General features: G+C 37.6%; 2 protein-coding genes across 2 annotated transcripts in view; one reads left to right on the forward strand and one right to left on the reverse strand.

Moving 5' to 3' along the window:
- LOC106175255 (uncharacterized) overlaps positions 1-2,024 on the forward strand; it is a 34,664-nt gene extending 32,640 nt beyond the window's left edge. Inside the window, exons 60-63 of the mRNA XM_087008235.1 lie at positions 113-286; positions 750-850; positions 1,109-1,311; positions 1,703-2,024. Of these exons, the coding sequence (XP_086864361.1) occupies positions 113-286; positions 750-850; positions 1,109-1,311; positions 1,703-1,965 (741 nt within the window). The 3' untranslated portion in view covers positions 1,966-2,024. The remainder of the gene's footprint in view (positions 1-112; positions 287-749; positions 851-1,108; positions 1,312-1,702) is intronic.
- A 2,407-nt stretch (positions 2,025-4,431) lies between these two features.
- LOC106175281 (uncharacterized) lies at positions 4,432-16,193 on the reverse strand. Its single transcript, XM_013557195.2, has 4 exons — positions 15,482-16,193; positions 6,776-6,908; positions 5,962-6,176; positions 4,432-5,750 (listed from the first exon to the last, which is right to left on the reverse strand). The coding sequence occupies exons 1-4, from the start codon at positions 15,534-15,536 to the stop codon at positions 5,626-5,628; spliced, it is 528 nt and encodes a 175-aa protein (XP_013412649.2). The 5' UTR covers positions 15,537-16,193; the 3' UTR covers positions 4,432-5,625.
- Between the last annotated feature and the right edge of the window lie 5,091 nt (positions 16,194-21,284).

Raw genomic sequence — 21,284 nt, forward strand, 5'->3', positions numbered from 1 at the left:
TCTGGATTTAAAAAAAAGAATATCACATATTAGTGATCTTTGCCATATGGTACTGTCATGCACAATGTACAGTGTATATTATCCATAATTTGAATTGACTTTTTGATTTCAGGGCTGGCATGTTGCTGGTGATCCCATACCTGCTCCAAACATGAATGATACATTCCTGCACAAGTTGATTCCATATCTGGCTCGCATCATGGCCATTGTGAAGCACAGCAAGCACATTACACTGAACTGCATCAGTGGAGAGGAGGGAGAGCAGTTCCTCAAATGGCTGGAAGAGGTAGGATGGAAGACAGTGCACAGGCCTGTAACCAGAGGGTGGGGGGGTGAACAAACTGCCCTTTTTTGCCTAGAAAAGTAAATTTTTATCTAGGCACACAGATCTCATGGTAAAAGGTCCACTTTTTCTGAAAAAAGACCCCAACCTCCCCCTTGAAATTCCTGGCTACGGGCCTATGATTAACTCAAACATGCGGTTGATGATTACAAACTCTAAACCAAGAAGTTTGAAAAAGACTGATTATTTTACATATGTAATTTAAGATCATTTCTAGTCAAGTTTTAATTGGTAACCTTGTACAGGCTGACCTTTGAACTTCAAAAGTTAAAGAAGCTTTACCGGGACTTGTGTCCAGTTCCAAACATACATATACAAATAAAAATCAAAACATTTTACCCAAGTTATCTCTGAATTAAATCATGCAAGATGCCTTTTTGTAGTAAAAAGATGTTTGGTATTTCAGACACCTAGAAATGCTGTATCAGAGTGGCAGGATGTCTACAGAGATCTCCTCCAGGAAGTATTGAAAGCTGATAAAGACAGCACAATGGCAGGTCTGGCAAGGTGAGAGAATTCCCCCTAAGTCTTACAGTCTCATGGTTTGTTCACTAGATGACACTTGGTGTAGTGTGTGGAAGATGTTCAGAATTTTTCACAAGCAAGATAAGCGTAGCATTAAAAAGAGTCATCTTTAAAGTTAAGTTACATTTATGTCTTGTCATTACTCTGTGTAATATAGATTACATCTTTTTTTCTAGATACTTTCTACATTAGCATTTTAATTAGATTCCACCCTCAGACTTCATATTTTTAATTTTCCAGATGTCACCTGCCTAGTGGTAAAGTAGCCTGGCTGTGTGAAGGGCACCGTTCTCAAGGTCGCATCACCGTCCTTAGCTCCACTGGCAGCTCAGCTGTGTCAGCGCCAGATGCTGGGAAAGAGAACTTTATGTTGAAAGCATTAATGGCTCCTGACAACCAGCTGACACTTAAGTACAAGGCACACAATGAGACACAGATGGCAGGTGAGCTTAGCTTGAAGTGCACTGTGGCAGAATTGTGTTATTCTGTAATGTGAGTTGTCATTGTGTTAGTTGTGACATGGTTGAGCCAAGATTGTGTGCTATTCATGTTGTGTTAGGTGTGACTGTTAGCAATTAAATTTACTTAGGGTTCTTGTATTTTGTTACCTGGGTAAGATTGTGATTACAGGTTCATTTTTATTTTCTAACTATGAATAGTTTCTATAAAACATGACTATTTAATTTTTTTAAGAAGTTATAGATTTTAAGTAGGGTAATTTGGTAAAAATACTGACAAAATTGACCTTTTTAGTCAGTAATAAAGATATATCGCAAATTTAACATATTCAAATTAAAAATCAATGTCGTAATACTCACATCTCTTTCATTTCAGCTGCAATGAAAGACAAAAAGAAGGCAGAGACAACACAGAAACCCAAGTCAGGTAAAACCTCTCGTCCCTCAGAGACAGGACCTCCCAGTGTCAACCCATTGGTGGCAGCTACGGCGAATGCCATGACACTTGACGCTGTGCAGAAGACAGCAGCAGCAGGCAACAACAGCCAGAGAACTAAGGCCAGATTCAAGGCTGCGGGCATTGCGGCTGCAGTAGCTGGTCAGAAGAGAAACTCCAGCCAAACTTGTGTTATTTTATAGAGAGAGGATGGTTTGAAGTGACAGTTTGTTGTAATGATGAAACCTAAGTTTGGATGCTAACATGTATTTCTTTGGCAGTCCCAATATTATTTGCAGGCCATGCAGAGATCTATTCAAGGGTTATTTTTTATATTTTATATTATATTTTTTTATATTTATTTATATAATTATTTTATTACAGGGAGTCATGCTGTTCACGGTTTCCAGGCAGTCGTGCATTTTGTCACAATGCATTATTTTATGTTTTACAGCAATTCCAAACATTGGTTGTAACTAGAAATGTACAACAGCTGGGTGTGGACTATGTATATTTTTATAGTCTGTACACATCTGCAGTAGATCCAATTAAATATGTAATTCTGGATATACATATTTAAATTAGTCTATGTCGAAGGAGATTTTAAACTGATTCAGAGATTTTTGGTACATAAGAGGCTTAGAAATGTTCAGATGCTACAGTTATTGAACAAGGTGTATGAATGGTCAAAATTCTTGTGATTCAAAAATTTTTATTACCTTTGGGGACATTTCATATATTACATACTCTTCATATACAGGTGTGAATAAACATTCCATCCATTAAAAAACATAGGTCTCTTCTCTGTGATACAGTGCATTTTTGCATTCAGATTATCTTTTATATTATAGCATGAATTATAGATGATTCCCACTTTTTATATGTACTTTGCTTTTTAGAAGTGATTTTGTATTTTATCATCATATTACTATGTATGCCTCCTGTTTTACAAATATTATAGATTTCAGAAATTTCTGTGATATTTTGTCTGCATTGATTTGATAACAATCAAAAGTCATTGAATACTCATTTTGCATTGGTTATTATAGATTTTTGTCTTTTGTGGTAGACCACATATTATTAAAGGAGAACACTTACTAATACTTGGTTTAGATTAGTTTCGTGTGTCTAAACAATACTTCTGAATTATTAATAAAACTGATTTTAACATGAGGATGTGGAATTTGATGATAAATATGTGCCATGTTGTATGTGTGTATAGCTGTATGAGATTGTGCGTTCAGCTATATAGTAACAGGTAGTATTTCTATTGTGATGCTAATTATTTTATTAAAGTGGAAAGCTAAGATGGGTGTTTAGACTCAGAAGAGGCTGTGATGAAGATAGTGCACAGGGTACAACTTGTTTCAGCTCCCTGGAGCTTTATTGTATATAATCTCTGTTTACATCAGGGTCGACTTTAAACCATAAATTGACTAAACTGCATCAAATCGTGCCATCATAAGATCAGGTTACATACAGTACAAACCGTTTGGGACCGTGTTTTTTGAAAATGCCTTATTGAGTGGTATAATTGTCTTTTCACGTCAATAAATCTATTTCTTTTCTACACTCGTCTTTTATTGTGTTAAATTTGATACTTGCTGATATCCTAATGGACTGGGTATCCTTAGTGGGAGAGTGCTCCATTATCAGTGTGGGAGGCCGTGGGTTTGCTACTTAGGAAAGGTCACACCAGGCTGCTTGAAAGAGTTGATTTCGGATAGATAAAAGAAGGAAAGACGCCTTGGAGGGGTGCTATCATTATCACATTATTGGGTAATGATACACTGGCACAAGTACATGTAAATCCACTGTCTGCTTTATGTTTTATTCCATCAGCTTGCCACGTCTTAAGACAATGCCAGAAGGCTGTGGGTACTGGGCTTTTCATCCCTTACTTCAACGTTAAAACGCGGCTTGCTTTGTTAGGAAAATATCGCAACATAATGATGACCTTTATTCATGTATCGTTATTATTTAACTCACCACATTTGCATAAAATAAATCCAAGGCCAGGAAAAAAGATTAGCAGTTTATTTAAGTAAAAATAATAATAAACGTATGTAGCGCTGTTTTGTATCACTTAATATTAAATTTTGTATTTTAATATGATTGTCGCTGCAGAATTTGGTAAGGTTCAAATGTACTTTTTTTACTGATACTTTAATGTTATTCATAAACCGCCTTTGATCCGTAAAAGTAGATAATATCGTTCCATCCATTTAGACCCACAGTAAACTAAAACATTGCCATATTTTTATCATAAACGGTCGCATTCTGGTTACGAGTTGCTTAAGTAAAGATAGATACAGTTATTCTTCTCTTTAAATGTCTTTTAAACATGTCTTTGCTAGAGCGTTTCTAAACCTCAATTCAACAGTGCATTATCAGTAAGGCCCCATTCCCATTGACACCACCAGTCTACGTGGATCGATCTAACTTTGCAGGAATTCTCGTTGATTGCAATCAACTTAACAGATTGAGACACCTCCTCCTGGCGTTGAGTAGAATACAGAAAAGCTGTAGATTATACAAGTACGCTGGAAACAGGACGAGCTGTCTTAGTCTGCTTATCTGATGTACAGAGTCCCAACTCAGTTGGATCGATCTCAGGGGCGGATCTGGGATTATTTGAGGGGGAGGGCGGGGGGGGGGGGGGTCAGGACCCCCTAAGTCTGCCAAGGAATCTACACGTAGGACGATGGTGTCTATGTGGGAATGGGGTCTTCATATAGCTTTTATTAACTACATCGTATTTACAAATTATCTTTTCAGAACTTGAAACACATCACTAACTGGACGTCTTTGGGTCCATAATCGATTAAAATGTTGCATCTTATGAGTCAAGACGTACCTTGTTGTTTATAGAACTCCCGACGAAAAGCACCAGCTCAGTACTGCACTTATAGTATCATCTTTTCATTAATTAAATTAAAATACTACAAACTACTATATACCGCATGCAACAGATTGCCCACGCACAGATACCTGTAGAAACGGATATCAAAGGCTTTAAAAAATACTTCTGTAGTAGGTATACCTATCTAAACATTACAGTATACACGCTGCACTAGTAGCCTACCCTGTTTTGGGTTATATTGTCCGTTTTCTGATATCCTTCTGGATAACAAATGGTATAATAATATCACGGTTTTCAGATACATTTGTCTTTATAAGCATGAACTACTGTATTGTAGTTTTTACATAAATTTACCCACCGGATCTTTTACAAGCATGAATACTAGATGAAAAACACAATTTTAGTTCATATTTAAAACAAAGCTAACGATTATGTCCAAAAAGCAAAACAAATTAAAAATCATATGTTATACCTAATCGGTATAATACCAAAAACTGATCGTTTGCAATTACAATATTAGATTCTTCAAGCTTTAAGTTATTGCCACTTCAACATTTCAAAGTCTAACAATTCTAAATGTTTAAAAATCACGTTTTAAGAGAATTAGGCTAAGCATGGGTGTTCTTGGTGTTGTATTGTGCATGTGTAGTAGCCTCAACCTGAGGAATGCTATAATCTCTCCTCCCCGCCCTTGTTAGACACTGATATTTTGCAGTGGTAACAACTCCCACTTTTAAATCACAAATTCAAATAAACCAAGCTGTGGTAAGCACTATGTCAGATAATTGCTTTTATCGATGACAGTACCGTACTTTGCATTTAACCTAAAATCGCAGAAATCAAGTCTCAAATATACGAGTTCATGTAATAGTAGGCCTACACGAGTTTTATTTCACATCTGACCTTGAATTTTTTGAATACCTATTGGATCTCCATAACCCTATAAAATGCCCGCAGGTGTATTTATTTGTTACCACAAGCTCCCAGTTTTCTCTCTTCGTCATAATGTCATGGCAAAAATACCTCCAACAAGAAACGGCAAGAACCCGACGACATGTTGAGAAGCACCGAGTCCTAAGGCCGCGGCGGCGTTCACGTCTGTGACGGAAGCTACATTGGCCTTCCCTGCAACGGACATATGTAATGATCAGGCGTGTTATTCATACAAAAAACATGCTATTGCTCCTAAATAATACTGCTAAAAACGTTTAACTCAAGATAACAACAGGGTCAAATAGAGAAACAGCACCGAATCCTGGTCAAAAATGGACCATGGATCAACAAGGATATTTATGGAAGACTGTCAGAAAATATCTCAGGATCGGTCACTGCCTACCTTGGTTCCGTCTAACTCTGGCCGTGGTCAGCTCCCGGGTGGCCATTCTGGGGTCCACCTCTGGGCAGTAAGACCCTGTCGTTTCTTTACATTCTTTGTATTTGGCCTTGTATTCTTTGCCACTGGCCAAGATCAGGGTATTGAGCGAGGTTTGACTCAGTGACTGACAGGTGTTATACACCTTGTTAAGGCACTCGACTGTGAGTTCGTAGGCCCTGAAATTCAAATTAAAAAGGAAAATCAATTTCTTAAAATTATTATAAAATGTGGTATTGAAAGAAAATGTTTTGGTTGAAATTTGAATACACCGGCAAGATTCGGGGAATAAACGGAATATCCCCAACCCCGATGCACTTGCTGACTGTGGTGAGGCTAATTTTGCCAGAGAAGGGCCGACTTATATATCATTGAAACAGACCTTCTATAAATAAGAAGCTGTCAACCAGAGGTATGAAATGTATAACGTAACAGGATAACATCGCGGTCGTGACGAGAACTAACTTGGAAACGGGCCCCGTGTGAAAGGCTCTAGGACAGACCACTCAGATTGCATACTTTGTTTTAATTTTTTTAGGAGAGTTAGCCAACATCCAGGGAGATTGGTTTTGATTGGATTTGAATACCATGGTCTCAAACACAAGATTTATCGTTGATAAAAAAGAGTTTTTTATCCCATAATCTATAACCATGGACCAAAAAGGATTTTGTGTGGGATCGCTTGGCACTGCAATGATTTGTTTGCAGTCTTGAGGGTCTTGACCGTAAGCGTCCTTCATGAGAGAGAGAGAGAGAGAGAGAGAGAGAGATGACTCACCTGCAGCTGCAAGGGTGCTTCTCCTCCACTACGGTTCCTAGGACCAGGTGCGCTGTCGTGGTGATATTTAAGTGGAGACGGCGACACTGGACGACGTCGCAATCACTAGGGAGGCAGGAAGACACGTGAAACACTGAGAAGAGAAAGATATAAATCACCTAATATATATATATATATATATATATATATATATATATATATATATATATATATATATATATATATATGATGTCCAGAATAATTACGGAAAACTAATTGTTTACTAAATAATTGTTTTGCCGAAGACCTTTTATCCATAAGAGAAAAGCTAATAACTCGCCTCTCTCTCTCTCTCTCTCTCTCTCTCTCTCTCGCTGCACTTTTGCTCTAATGAAGATAGATGGAATGACAATAGAATTAATTCAAGATGACGCCATGTTAATCTGAAATGAGCCGCAACTCAACAAATTTGTATTCGGCGAAGCTAAACCGACCAACTTGTCAGAAAAATCAATCGACGCAGTTTATCCATTCCTGTCAACTCATTGGCGGTCGTGTTTGTTTAATATTTCCTTATCCATTTAAGGTTTGATAATTACTACAAGAACTTAAAGAATAAGAATGAAGAAAACTGAATTAAACGAAAATCCGTTGCAGTGCAATATGGTAATTCCTGTGTTACTCAATATATACATTCCACCAAATCATAATTAACGTAAACCCCAGCGCTGAGTCGCTGTTATTGTTAGAGGGTTCTTTGGTTTAATATGTCCAATTCTTCCCAAACCCTCCCCCCTAAACTTCCTATGCAAATGCACAGAAAGAAGAGAGCAGGTGCGTTATTACACGTAAAAACTTATCGCCAGTGCGTAGAATTACGCCACGACCCCCCCTCCCGACCCCAACAGGACAGCACTCCAAGCACTTCACGACTGAAGTAATAAGGCTGATGTTTGCAATGCATGTCAAGAATCCTAACTTGAATAGTATTCTCTGTATTTACAAAAGGGTGGGCAGTTCCTCATTCCAGTAAGGCTTATTTCCACATCAATAAAATGACTTGGATAGAAATAATGAACATGGCGTGCTCGCACAAGCAAATTCCCAGACAGGCATTCACATCTAAATCGTCCTGGCGCTAAATCTATCACAAAATTTCTAAATTTAAAGCTGTGGGGATCAAAACCCTAGACGAATTACCGTAACTCATCCCTGGACTTGACAACCAATTTGAATTTGATACTCAGACGAGCAATGGTTGTGGCGGCATCGGGTAGATGGGCATAGGATAACCACAACATTAAATCACCAGGTTTATCCCAATACCTATAAAAGTTCTGTGTCATTGCCCCACGGAATCTAATCCGTAATTGTGTTGAATTACGGTGCTATACATTTGTCGTCAGGAAGTGATTAAACGCCGCAGTAAACTATAGTTACGAGCAAACTTGACCAGTCACTATATAGCTACTGTTGAAGTCAAAGTGGTTGTTTTAGCAGTTCTATACGCAGGCCCCTACATCCCACATGACTACGATAACGAGTTCTTTGTCATTAATATTCTATTTTACTTTAAAACTTTTAAATGTTAGATCAACAAATATTAACACCTTGTGTGTATATACTTCTTCACTGACAAAAAACGGCAGTATTTTCATATTATTAACATTGCATGTAAGAATTATCCTGAAACAAGCAAACAAACAAGCAGAAAAGATTAAAAGAGTTAAAACCAGATTTTGCAATTTTACTGTTTTAAGCAGTGGCGCTGCGCGATCGATTTTTGTGAGACGCTATTGCTGAATGGTCAATACATATATTATTATTATTAAAGGTTTTGCTGTGCTACTGCAGTGAAATAGTAACAGCAGCCCTGTGGTTCAAAAAGCATGCGAGATTCGATTTTAACCTTGAGTCTCGGATTCACTTCCAGCAAACTCGGTTGGAATGGCAATGTTTTCGCGTGGGATGTCTTAAAAAGTGTGTACTTCACAGTCTTTTTGCCCCCAAATTATACTACCGAGTTCATTGCCCGTTTGATTTAATTATTGCCCAGCTGAGTTAGAGCATATTGTCTACACATATAAGTTTAAAAAGAAACAATGCTAACAGTGGTAAGCAATTCGAAATCCCAAAAGACAGAAAGATAAATATGGTGCTGATTAACTTTTTCTGTAATAATTGTATGTCAAAATGCCAGTTATACAAAAAAGCATTTCCTTTCTTCCTTTGAATATTATCAATATTAGAAATAGGGACCGACATTTAAATGTATTTTCAAAAACCACACTGGATAAAAATGATCGTTTAAGATTTCATGGTTTAATATTTTCACAGGCAAGTTACGTAACATCGTAGGCTAACAGCCTCCCCTTGAAAGGAATTGGCTTTCACGGAATAACTCATTTTGGGTTTTTATATGTTTGTGTATGTGCGGTGGGAACGAGGGCGAGGGAAGGAGGCAACGAGAGGATAAGTTATATTGATAATGATACACATCATATTTTAACTTATAATATTCATAATAATAAAGAATACACACTATAATATGATAAATATCATATTATAATTTATACTCTTTATTCTTATAAATATTGTGTATATAGTATTGCGGTGCTATATAAAATGGCAGCAAAAGGTCACCAACCCCATTGCACTCGCTGTATCCCAAATGTGACTGCATTTGAAGTGTACAGTGCATGTTGGCGCTCATTGCAAAGATGTGTCACTGATGCGTGCTCCTGTTAGTATATTAATAACTATATTTGAACATCCTACATGGGTGGCAAGCGTCTCTAACTAACTTCCATTCAATTTGTTCACGGTGAAGCCAAATTGGGCAACAAAATAATAAAAGGCCCGTTTTCCTAACTCTATCTGACATGTGGAAATTATTACTCTTTGCTCTTTTACAGTCCAACAAAGTGAATTATCAAATATTCCCTTTAAATTTTGCCACTGTCCTCGAATTCAGGTATTGATTGGTAAAAATGAGGTAGTTAATTCCAGTAACCAGAGAATCAGTTGTATGAGGTGATTGATGTCGGTGCCAAGGCAGGGTTCTCATCTCGTATATCATAGCAAATCCTTCGTCGTTGTCAGTGCAGTTATGCAACGTACATCTCACGAAATGCGCATTGACAGGTTTATTCCAATCGATGCGGACTTTAAAATGTTTAGATAGTGATGAAACTACCGCCTCCATCGTGGTATCATATCTGATTTTTATGCTAAATTTGCTTTGTATTCTATCTACGGAAATGTCGACACTTTAGCTACAGTGTGGATTTTTTTCTTTGTATTAGACAATTTGGTATTTCAATAGCAATCTGCTAAGTTATGCATTGGTTTTGATTGCATTGAGTACTTTCATTATTGATTCAGGTTTCTATCTCATTACGAGTGTCTCTCCGTCGCAAAACACTTTTATGTACAAAATTACTTACCATACAAAATTTATTTAAGTAGAGCACATAGAGGACCCTGCTTTTTCGTCTAATTGATTTTTAAATCCGGTCGATTATTTATATCTCTTATCAGTAATGTTTGGTTTGGTACAGATAGAAATCAGAATCGAAATGAAGGCAAATGGAATCGAGTGCGTAGGTGCGTAGTTCCAGAATCCTCCGTCTGAGTATTTCTGTTGTCACGTAAGTGCTTCAGTCATACTCCCTGCTTTTACTTATGAAATTTAATGTATGAATAATAGAAATAAGTGCAGTTGATGAAAACATTTTCTTCTATTCCTTCCCTAGTCCTGAGAAGGGGGAATGTTTTTGTGCACACTATAAGTGAATGTTGTGTTGTTTAAAAAGTGGTTTTCATAAAGGGTTTTATTATTTTCATGAAGCACTAAACTTACAGAAATGAACAGTGAATTTGTATATTAACCAGTATGGAAGACCTAATCATCACAGAGTTTCCTCTCCCCCGGGTACCGCACCTCCAACAAAACACACACACACACACACACACACACACACACACACACACACACACAAGCACGTATAGACACACTCTATTATTCAGACATAGAAGGGACTGCTGGCAAATTTTAATTCTATGAACAGACCACGCCTAGAGAAGATATGCAAATCATCCACAATTCCTCTGGCTGAACCTAAAGGACAAAACAATTACAAAGCGCCTGATCCTTTCGGTGTCCTTTCATGTGGTAGGTACGCCATAATGGCTTATTACTTAACTTTCGACGATGCTCAGTGAACAGAGAGCAAATAAATGTGTTTGAGTTAAGATACCACGCGACTCTGTTATTGAAATTGATAGTCGGTATGTAATCAAGCGTTCACCCAATGATCAATAAACCTGCATTTGACATAAATGGAATGCGAGTTGAGCATAGGAATGATGAGTTATTCTGGTCCTTCATTCTAATATGTGTGAACTGCAAACGATAAAGACGAACTAACAAAAAAATGTTCTGATTATTCTAAAAATTCTTTGAGTTGCCATCCGACTGATTTTATTTGCATTACATGTTGTGCAGTTGTCAAGAATGTATACGTAATATGTACATGTTGATGCTTCCATACGAGCTGCTGTTTTCATTACAAGAGCACTGGCAACTGCATTACAAGAGCACTGGCAACCGACTAAGAAACACTTATCTCCATATCAATCATAAAGAGAAAAAGACGATATATGAACTAAGTGGCATCATTACTTTAGGCGGATGTAGACAGAGACAAGATCTGCATTTAGATGTACAGAGTTGGTTACAACATATAATAATAAACAGAACAAAAGCGCCCTTCACAAAATGTAAGTGAACGGCCTTGAATAGCCGACTTCTCTTCTGGAGAAAATCACAGTTTTTATAGATTTGAAGTTTCCCCTGTGATACAGAGTCCGGTTCCCTTTTATTTGTACAGGTAGGTCATCTCCAACTTACGTCACGCTAACCCTAACCTGTTTGAATCCAATAGAAGACGGATTTTCCAATAGGCCTACACGGCCCCTTTGTTTCATCACACCGCATTTTACACCGTAGGTAACGGCTCGGGTGTTGACGGTCAGCCGCCGTGAATGTGTTTGGTGACTGTTTGCGAGTTGTCGCAGTTCACTTCTCGGTTATTTGAAGGATATACCCTGCACACCGCAGCTGCGAAACTCCACTGAGAAAACGTGCAGCGAGTTGAACCAGTTTGCTCTCATATGGCGTCCATGTGAGAAATCGTCACCGGGTGTTGATTTTATTTAAAATTTTTTTTTTGTCAAACTTTCGGCTTTCAGTTCGCGCTTCTTGACAAAATGGTTACGTGTTTACTGTAAAAATTGTGAAAACTTACCCTACGGATTCTATTGTCATTCTACCATGCTCTGTTTGTAAATGTACCTTTGTAGAGGAGCAAGTCGACAAAAGCAGTAGGGCTAAAACCATTTTCTTGGGCTGATTTTTACAATTTTGTAAAAGCATTGTTGTTTTCGCGTGCTTTCCTCAACTTCAAATAGAATATAACACGCACGACCAAATTGTTTCTACTGGCAAGTGGCTCAGGCATTCAATATCCTTTTCCGTAATTAGATTCGATTATACGCTTCTGCTCTTGCAAGTACGCGAGCTAATTGGTAAATTCATCAGAATAAATCTAACGCGTTAAGGATTAGAATGCCAAGTCCTATTACCGAGATTACTCCAGGATACGATAATCAGCTTCAGCTTATTCATTATGTCATCGCTTTGTTTGGCACAATTCCATCCATTCAGAAACAGCTAGCCTATCAAATGAAAATTATTGGTTAGTATAATTTTGGTTTATGAGAATATGGTTTACTAGCAGGTTTACCCACCCCAGAAGCATGTTAGGGTGTACTTGGTGCAAAACCTCAATGGTCAAAATATGTATGTATGAAATGATTCTATCAACGTTTTCCCAAGCGCTGGCCGGAATATCAAAGTGGAAGTTGGATGAGAAAGGAAACCAAACGCACTAAATGGACATACTTGTTTAGGGATATGATGAGAAAGAAGGATGCAAGCTCAAAATAGACCACGCCATATGGCGTTACAACAAGCTAACTGCACTATGTAATTGAAATAACGTCGGCGTCATTCCACAAAAAATGACTCTTTGAGACACGCAAGTAACACAAACATTTTGTGCAATGTTTGCATAATTCTGATTTCCCCCATTATTTTAGCAATCTCATACTTAATAACCCTCAAATGTGGAAACAGATTTACAGTAATTAAAAAATAGTGTAAAACAGTTGTGCAAATTTAACACAACAAACTCAGAGAGTAGGCCCCCTAACATTTTTTGTAAAACGACCAGTCGATTCATTATATTTTCTAGGGTACTTCTGATTGTATGCGTGACCCGACATCCTTACCGTGCCCGTTTTCATCTTGCTTAAGATACGGCTCCCGTGAGGAATAAAACAAAGCAATTACAGACCCGTTTCTGAGGCCATTAGAAATATGTATCGATCATTTAAAATAAACGATTCTGACTTTCTTCGTAGGGTTTAGGTCCTGTGTGGTGCGTATCCAGCTCGATTGGTTTTGTATTTGGCTATCCCATATATAATATATAATAAATCTTTTCCTTCAGCTTCTGGGTTAACAGATCGTTCGGTAAATAGAAGTTTATGGACTGTGTTGCATACAGGGAAAGCATAAAAAAAAAACATCCCAAATCCAGGATGGATCTTGAGGGCGGTGAGATGTATTAGTAAATAGAATTACCGAGAGCATACAGAAAAGTCCCGGATTCCAATCAGTCTAATACCGACTTGTAATGTATTTATTCATATTCCATTAGTGAGACGAAACACTGGCAGAAATGAGAAAATAAAGGACTAGCGTCCTTGAAATACATTCAGTCTATAGCGTACTAATTTGCTGGAAACAAAGTTTAAGTGACAGACCATATAGCAATGTACCCAAGTGCGTTTGTATAACTTGTGTTCTTTCTATCCTTCAAAAAATATAAAAGTGGAGTCATTAAAATCTGGTTCAAATACGTTTGATGTTTAATGTTTTGTTTGTTTATATCGCCTCTTCAATTATTCGATAGACTATACACGTGTATATTAGCTGGCAGTGAGAAGCAAGGGTGGTAGATACAATATTTGACTATGTAACTCTTGTGACACAGTAGCAAAAACCTAGCATGATCTCTATGGTACTATCCTTATTTAGCGTTCTGCTGAAATCAAGGCACGCCAAAGAGCTTTCCGTGTTAATTGACGATGACTTCTTTGGTTAGAACATTGGAATAGCATTTTGGATAAAGCCATTTAAAAAGCGCACGAAGTTTAAAGAAACTAATGGACAAGCGTTCTTGTGGTATTTCAAGTAAGATAGAAAAAATAATTGTTGCTTATTTATGAAGTTAAATGTAAGCACTATGTAGAAAATCCCAAGTTATGGGTTTGAATGTAAAATTGATAAAATACTTTTGGGATGCAACAGACAATAGGCGCATAAATGTTTACATACATCTGCTCTGCCTTTGGCCTTTTTTTGTATAATTTGCCGTGGCATTTCAATTGCACACGAAATGCTCTGTAACTAAGATAAAGGTACCGTTATATCACACCGGTGATTTTCAGCACACATCTGGGCTTTCGTTTTACTGTGAAAGTAATGGGCATCTGTATTTGTTGATTACAGCGTCAATCGTACTCAATTTTCCTGGAAATATACTACTGTTTATCCTGTCTCATATTTGTGCCGCTAATATTTCCCAACGTTGAATGAACATTGTGTAATATTTAGGTGCGAAAAGTACAATCAAAGATGATCATATTCCCGCCGGCAATTTTTCTTTAATTTATCGACTGTCAATCTAAGATCCAAACTAAAAACTACGTTTAACTTCATCCGGCTGGGTCCTAGTGAAAGATAACATGTATGCCTGGACACAAAGGCGCCATTACTGGTATAATGCAAATTGTACGCCTTTGGACATTGACAGAGGCTATTCAAAAAATAAAAATAGACTAAAGACGACAAAAAACTCTATTGTTGCCCCTTGGATATTTACAAAGCATATGCATAATAATAATAATAATAATAATAATAATAATAATAATAATAACCTAGGAAATAGAAAAACGGCACAAAGCATGTCAAAGATTCCGCGGTGCTGTGGAACTGGAGGCATAAAGTAATTACAAGTTTAACTGATGGAACTATTCTTTAATACTGCCAGGACAAGACGCCAGCAGGTATTCCAGCAGAACCTGCCAACAGCTGTGTCTCTGTTAAACTGTTGGTCAATCTCAATCCTTTGCCAATTTCTATATTTCTTAACAGTTCGTTTACCAATCGGTCATTATTAGGTGAACTGTCATTCACTCCCGGGCAATTGACAACACTTCAATTAATCTCTCTCGCTCCCTGTAATTCTTGGTTACTATCCAATCTCCTTATATAAAATAAATATCGCAAGGCACGATCTTGTCCAGTTGTCAGTAGAAGAAACTCATTTTTCAAACAATTCTCAGCCCCTCGAGTCAACGAACATTGTACGCGGAGGACTACTGTTTACAAATCTACGAAGGAATGCCCCGTGTGATATCTTATTTAGAGTGCCGGCAGGCAAAATTAACCTTCCAATATCGGAAACAAACAGCACAAATACCGTTGTCAATACTGTGTATTGTCTACAAGGTCTCTCGTCTCTACTCGTTGAAACAATGACATTTATCCGTAAACCTAATTTAACACAGAGGCCCAATATGCTTGTATAAACTTACCTGTGACAATCAGAAATCCCAGTAATCGCGTAATTCGCCGTGAAAAGTCGCTCATTGTCACAGTCAAACGGCGGAGCAGTTAAGTCGTTCAGCACGAATGAACACGGTCAGTGCTCTTTGCAGGCAATCTGCGTCGGTTAAAAAAAAAAAAAAAGCCACGCGGGTCTCCCAGATCCGTGAGTGTAATGCCGACTTTGACTTGGAGCGCTTTCGATTCGTGCTTGCTGGTTCGTGTATGCAGTGCGTTATCACAGCGGCTCAGCGGCGCAGCTTCTCGCTACTTGAAACCGAAGTTTGTACAAGAAATGAGGTAATTTGTCCGAGTCGCCGGGGAAATAATAGACTTTCGTCGGTTGCTAACTCCATTGTACTGAGTAATCAGGGCACGCCGAATCAATGATATTTCCAGATAGTCGAATATGTTATCTAATTAACACCGTTCTTCCACATATGCTTTTGTTCCCCTGTTGGTGCAGTCCGATTTCGGGCAATTATATAGCAGAAAATATTTCCAATTGCTTAAATGGAGAGCACAGTGTATTTCAAAGCTCGCTGGTCTCATGGAAAGTTCACACCTTGACAACAAACAGATGATGAATGCGGAGAACACTTTGTAGAACTATGTGGTATACGACCACCGGAAAACGGCATCAATAGTTTCAAAGCAAAGTGGCTTCAGTGAATCACCTGATATGTTGAATCAGCCAGACATTGTCCTGGATCATCAAAACAAAAGCAACAGCGTCAATAACACCCATTGGTTCAATTCAAGTCATATTAGAATGTCATTTACACACGCCTGGAAGTAAGACAACAATAAACACGGAGATTTTAACTAATGTCTTGTATTCATTGGGCAGTAAGGGCGTTGAGAAATATTGGGATATACAAAATGTGTGATATTAGGGGTGAATTGAGGTAATGCTTTATTATTGAAGCGCATGTACATGTGTATTGGGAGGTGAAAACAAAAGCATCCAAAGACTAATTTTCTTAATTGAAATTCTAAATGTTTTATTGGTAGTTGCATGCCAGGTCAAATGTGAAAGAGGACACAAACTGGTCTCATTATCTGCGATTTACTAAAATCTTGTTCTTGCTGTTTTCGTGAAACATTTCGTGAAACATTTCATCCCTCACTATGGCATCATGTTGTCAGAATGGCTGCAATATAATATAACATCCTTTCGAAAATAATTATTTAGGGAAATCTGAGCAACAACAATTATCGACTTATTACGAGAGATGTGTATTGACAACCTCTCTAGTTTCTGTTATTTCATTTCATATTTCTTTCTCTGAATGTGCAACTCGTACGGTCACCATTGTCAACCAATTCATGATTCTATATTCAAACAGAACTGATTGCACCATCCAACGTTTTATGGTTTTGATGTTGGTCTCTTTACTTCTTCAAAACACAAAATCCGTTTTAACCAGGTGAGGTAAACAAAAATATATCATCTGTAATAGTGTTTGTACCATTATTTATCTATATTATTCATATGGAACATATACTATGGTTTGTGATACTCTGTTTCTGTCTTCAGAGGAATTCAGAACATCCTTCTTCTCTTGACTCAAACTTAATGATCTGTTACATGCGTACCTTGCACAGGGAGAACCTGGACAACAAAATAGTATTTACCCTTTAAAATGGCTACTTTTGTCTGATTGTGATGTATTAGCGCTGTCGTTTTAGACATGTCACTGTTTATGAGCGATGCCTCAACGCTTGTTGGCAACAAACGAATGACGAACGGGTACGAACCGGGCAAACTGGTGCCAAACTGGCGTAAGAAAAAGCCAAAATCGTATGTAATGCGGATAGGAAATTGCCAATACTGATAGAAAAATACGTACACTAGAAAATTTTTAAAAAAATGCCCTGCAGTCATATTTTGATACTGACAAGCAGCAGACAACTGCGCCCGTGACGTCACAGATGCACGTCCTCCCCGAAACGATCTAATTCTTAGATAGCATGACAAACATATTGTGTGCGTCAAAAATCTTTAACTAATAAACTCATCACACAGTCACAAGAATGCCACTCATCATATCCCCAATACAACTGTCTGTCAGATAAATGAATTATTTCAAATTTTCAAAGACATGACACTACCACCAGTACGTGGCCTTACGGAAGTCCGACCATTGTACTTTCAATAACATTCTTAATCGAAACGAGAAGTCAGGGGTTGCCAAAGAAGAGGCTTTTCTCATTCCGTTTCTGTACAGAAGATATGTTATTTGATCAGTTCTAATATCAACACAGTTCCAGGTCCACAGGGGAGATTATTGATGGCTTGTGAATTCGAAATATCACAAATGATCGATGACCGCTATTAAACATGCATCTCTGTATGCTCCTATGCATTTTGAATTTGAATACTGATAAACTAGTAAACCCCTTTACTTCGATTTATTCCAACTGCCCTGTGTTCGCGTTTGTCATATCACTCACATGTAGTGTTGTTTATTAGTTTACATATCAAGAAAAGGAAAAAAGAAAATTATATTTTAGCAGTGATGTATATCAAACCTTTGTCAAGGCACGTAAGCAGGAGCACTTATGCACAGTACAAAGCGCACTTTACACCAAAAATTACACAAGTATGTGAGACGCCTCCTATCAGTTCGTCTCAGACATGAGCAGACAACCATAGATCTTAACCAAGGCACCGATTTTTCATTGTCAAAGCGGATTTGAGTTTAAGCTTTTGTTATTAAAGTGCAAGCGCTGGGGTGCGTGTTTCAATTATAACGTTGTGCAAAAAAAAAAAAAAAAAAAAAAAAAAGACCTCAAGTGATAAACATTTTACATAGTTTAAACTAATAGACACTTTATAGGCTGGAGTATATAAATTTATAATACTCACAATCCAATGGTTATTAATTTAACCTAGGGTTTCCTAACGTATAATTATTTTCAGTCTTATTTTTGTTATTGTTTATCTTATTTAAAAAGAGAATTGACGAATGTTTGGGTGCGCGCGTGCGTGCGTGGGTGCGCGCTTGTGTGTATTTGATTAAAGAAAACTTACATAATACCGAATAGAGAAAGGGAGAGGAAATTTATGAAGCCATTCTAAAATACAAAGAGGCGGGAGGAACAAGAAGTCAAAAATAGCCTGGCATTAGGAAGTGCACAAAAGGGGAAAGAGTCGAAGAAATGACAGGACAGCGTTCGTGTACATTCCAAGCTGGTTTGTGAGAGGTTTCCCTGAGGTTTCCTGGCCTATATTATCAAGTAATGTGTGACATCCATCATTGTGGCTCTGGGATCAAAGTTTTAAAGAATCGATGAGAGACATGTAATGATTTAACGCTCCAAAGCCGACACTAATCAATTGTATACTTACTGACGCTACGCGCCATGAATTGACAGGTAGATGCCCAACATTGCGTGGCCTATTCATGATTACTGTATGAGGTCTTGTATCGGCTGTCAGTTTTGGCAGTTCCATTTCAGAGATGTTTGACTGGTGTTGGTACTTTTTATTGGTGCTGTGCCAAGTACTTTGGGCTACAGATTCTAGAAATAATTTTCAAGCTCGAATTTTCAGTCAAACTGTAACAATGGCACACAGTCGGACAGACGAGTAAAGTCATTATAGCTTACGAGTAATGTTTTAACCTTTATCATTGCTTTAAAGTCTTGCTATTCAGAGGCCTGCTAAACTCCTTTAAATCCCAAACTTCCCGTGGCACTGGGGATCTATATACAATGACACAGAGTCTATGGTTTGTGTTCAGTACACTTGTAGTATTTCTCAACCCAATATGCCTATAAACTTTCTTCCCTTAGGGACATGGAGCTGATATTTCGCCAAAGTGAAATTAATTTAAACTGCAGAATGCATCCAAATTACAACTGGTTCGTTTATTCTACTTTTAATAAGTGTATTATATAAAAAGAGCCATCTTATTCACCATCACTTCGAAATGTTCAAAAAGCTCTTTTGATTTTCTAATGTTGAACTGTTTCTGTTATAGATATTTTAAGAAAATAATGGCATGTTGCATATTTGGGCAACTGCGCCGATCGCCATAAAGATCAAACCTGCGGTTGGCTTTATACACAAAGGACCGTTGCTGGAGTCGGGATTCTAAAGCACTGGTAACTTTTTCCTCGAGAGAGGGCCACTCTGAGTTTGTCACTTAATTGAGTTTCTGCCAATTTGTCGACAATTTATGTCTCATACTTTCTCATTCGTGACGGGAGTAATAAAGCCATAGGCTGCCTCTGACCACATGATGACCCATTCGAGCTTATTCAGTAGCCTTCTGTTTTTACTGAGGCCATTGAAAATGCTTCTGTGGACAAACACATTTTGAGAGAATAAAACCTGATATCTTTTGCTCCGAATTTTTTTCTCAGGGGGGACGAATGCAGACAACACATACAATTTGAATTACATTCCGTTTTTTATTGATCTTATTAATCTGTTTGTTCACGATCCGGAGTAGTTCAAGCATTACATATTTATACAGGTCAAAAGGCCGTGGGGGTGGGCAGGTGTCTTTGGACATATTTGTAGTGACGTTTTGAATAGTTGATAAGATTTACGTATCAAACATGAACCAACAAAGTGCTTATAAAGCCTAAAGCTATGGGTACAAATTATTAGTGAATTCTAAATAATGTATGAGAAAGGAACGGGTCTCTTTTAAAGCCAAATATCAGAACCATTGTGTACCATGCTTGGGTCTAGATTTTAATGGTTTTATGACAAAATGTCAGTAGAAAGTAATGGATCTTTATTGTCATTGTTATTGTTTTTCACATTATCAATATCCAGAACTAAATAGACGGATAGCGTGACGAAGTTGCATTGATATCAAACGGGAAATCTGACAGGTATAATTGTGAAGGCAAATCCATAGTGTTTTCGTAAGTAATTTGATCCCGAGAGCTTGTCCCTTAGAAAGTCTCTAGCTCTCGATCAGTGGGGGTTCTCATATTCATCCAAAAATCATGGTGTTTCATTAATGATATGTAGTCTATAATCACTATACAGCTATTATTAGTATTTTCATGAATTTTTCAAAACCTTATTGTTGACATTGTTTCATATTTCCTTTTGAACATCGCACAAAACTCATGCACTCCTGGTTCTTTGTCAGGACTTTCATTTCTGTTAAAATTAAAAAAGTTGGTTTTTCTTTTTTTTTCATTTTATTTTGGCTATTAGTTGGAAACGTACTATACATGAGAAAGCCATGTACAAAATCAGCTTACATTTATGGGGGTTGTTGTATGATATGACAGAATTTCATTATAGTTAAAATATCTGTCTTTCAATGTTGCGCGCTCTCTGGAGTATTTGCTACCACAAAAGATGCGCGACCAACGTAACCTTCGAGTTTATTGGTGAAGAAATAAGGGGTGCCTTGGAGATTTTAATCTCGTTTCCCGTTTTAGTTGCAGCTGCTACTTGTCTATTTTCATTTGAATCTCAGCTAATTAGGCATATATTTGGCAAGATAATCTTGCCATTGTTAACGGATGCCAAATATGTGGCATTGGCTGATTCACGCCACCCACTCGGTACATTTCCTGTCCCTATGCCATACAAAATATGGTCCGCGTTACCATTTTATATCGGTGAACATTTTTTGCAGCCTTCAACCTTCCCCTCTTCCCCCTCCAAAATCTTTGATCTCCAAGCGTGTTCACGTATGCAAAAACAATCAGCATAGTATTATATTATGATATATTATAATGCTAGTACAAAATATGGGAAATAAACAAAGTTCAGTTTATCATGTTTAGTTTCGATTTTTTCACAAATGCAGA

The sequence above is a fragment of the Lingula anatina genome, chromosome 3 (assembly GCF_051362555.1).
Source record: "Lingula anatina isolate TDL-2025a chromosome 3, LinAna3.0, whole genome shotgun sequence".
Classification (NCBI taxonomy): domain Eukaryota; kingdom Metazoa; phylum Brachiopoda; class Lingulata; order Lingulida; family Lingulidae; genus Lingula; species Lingula anatina.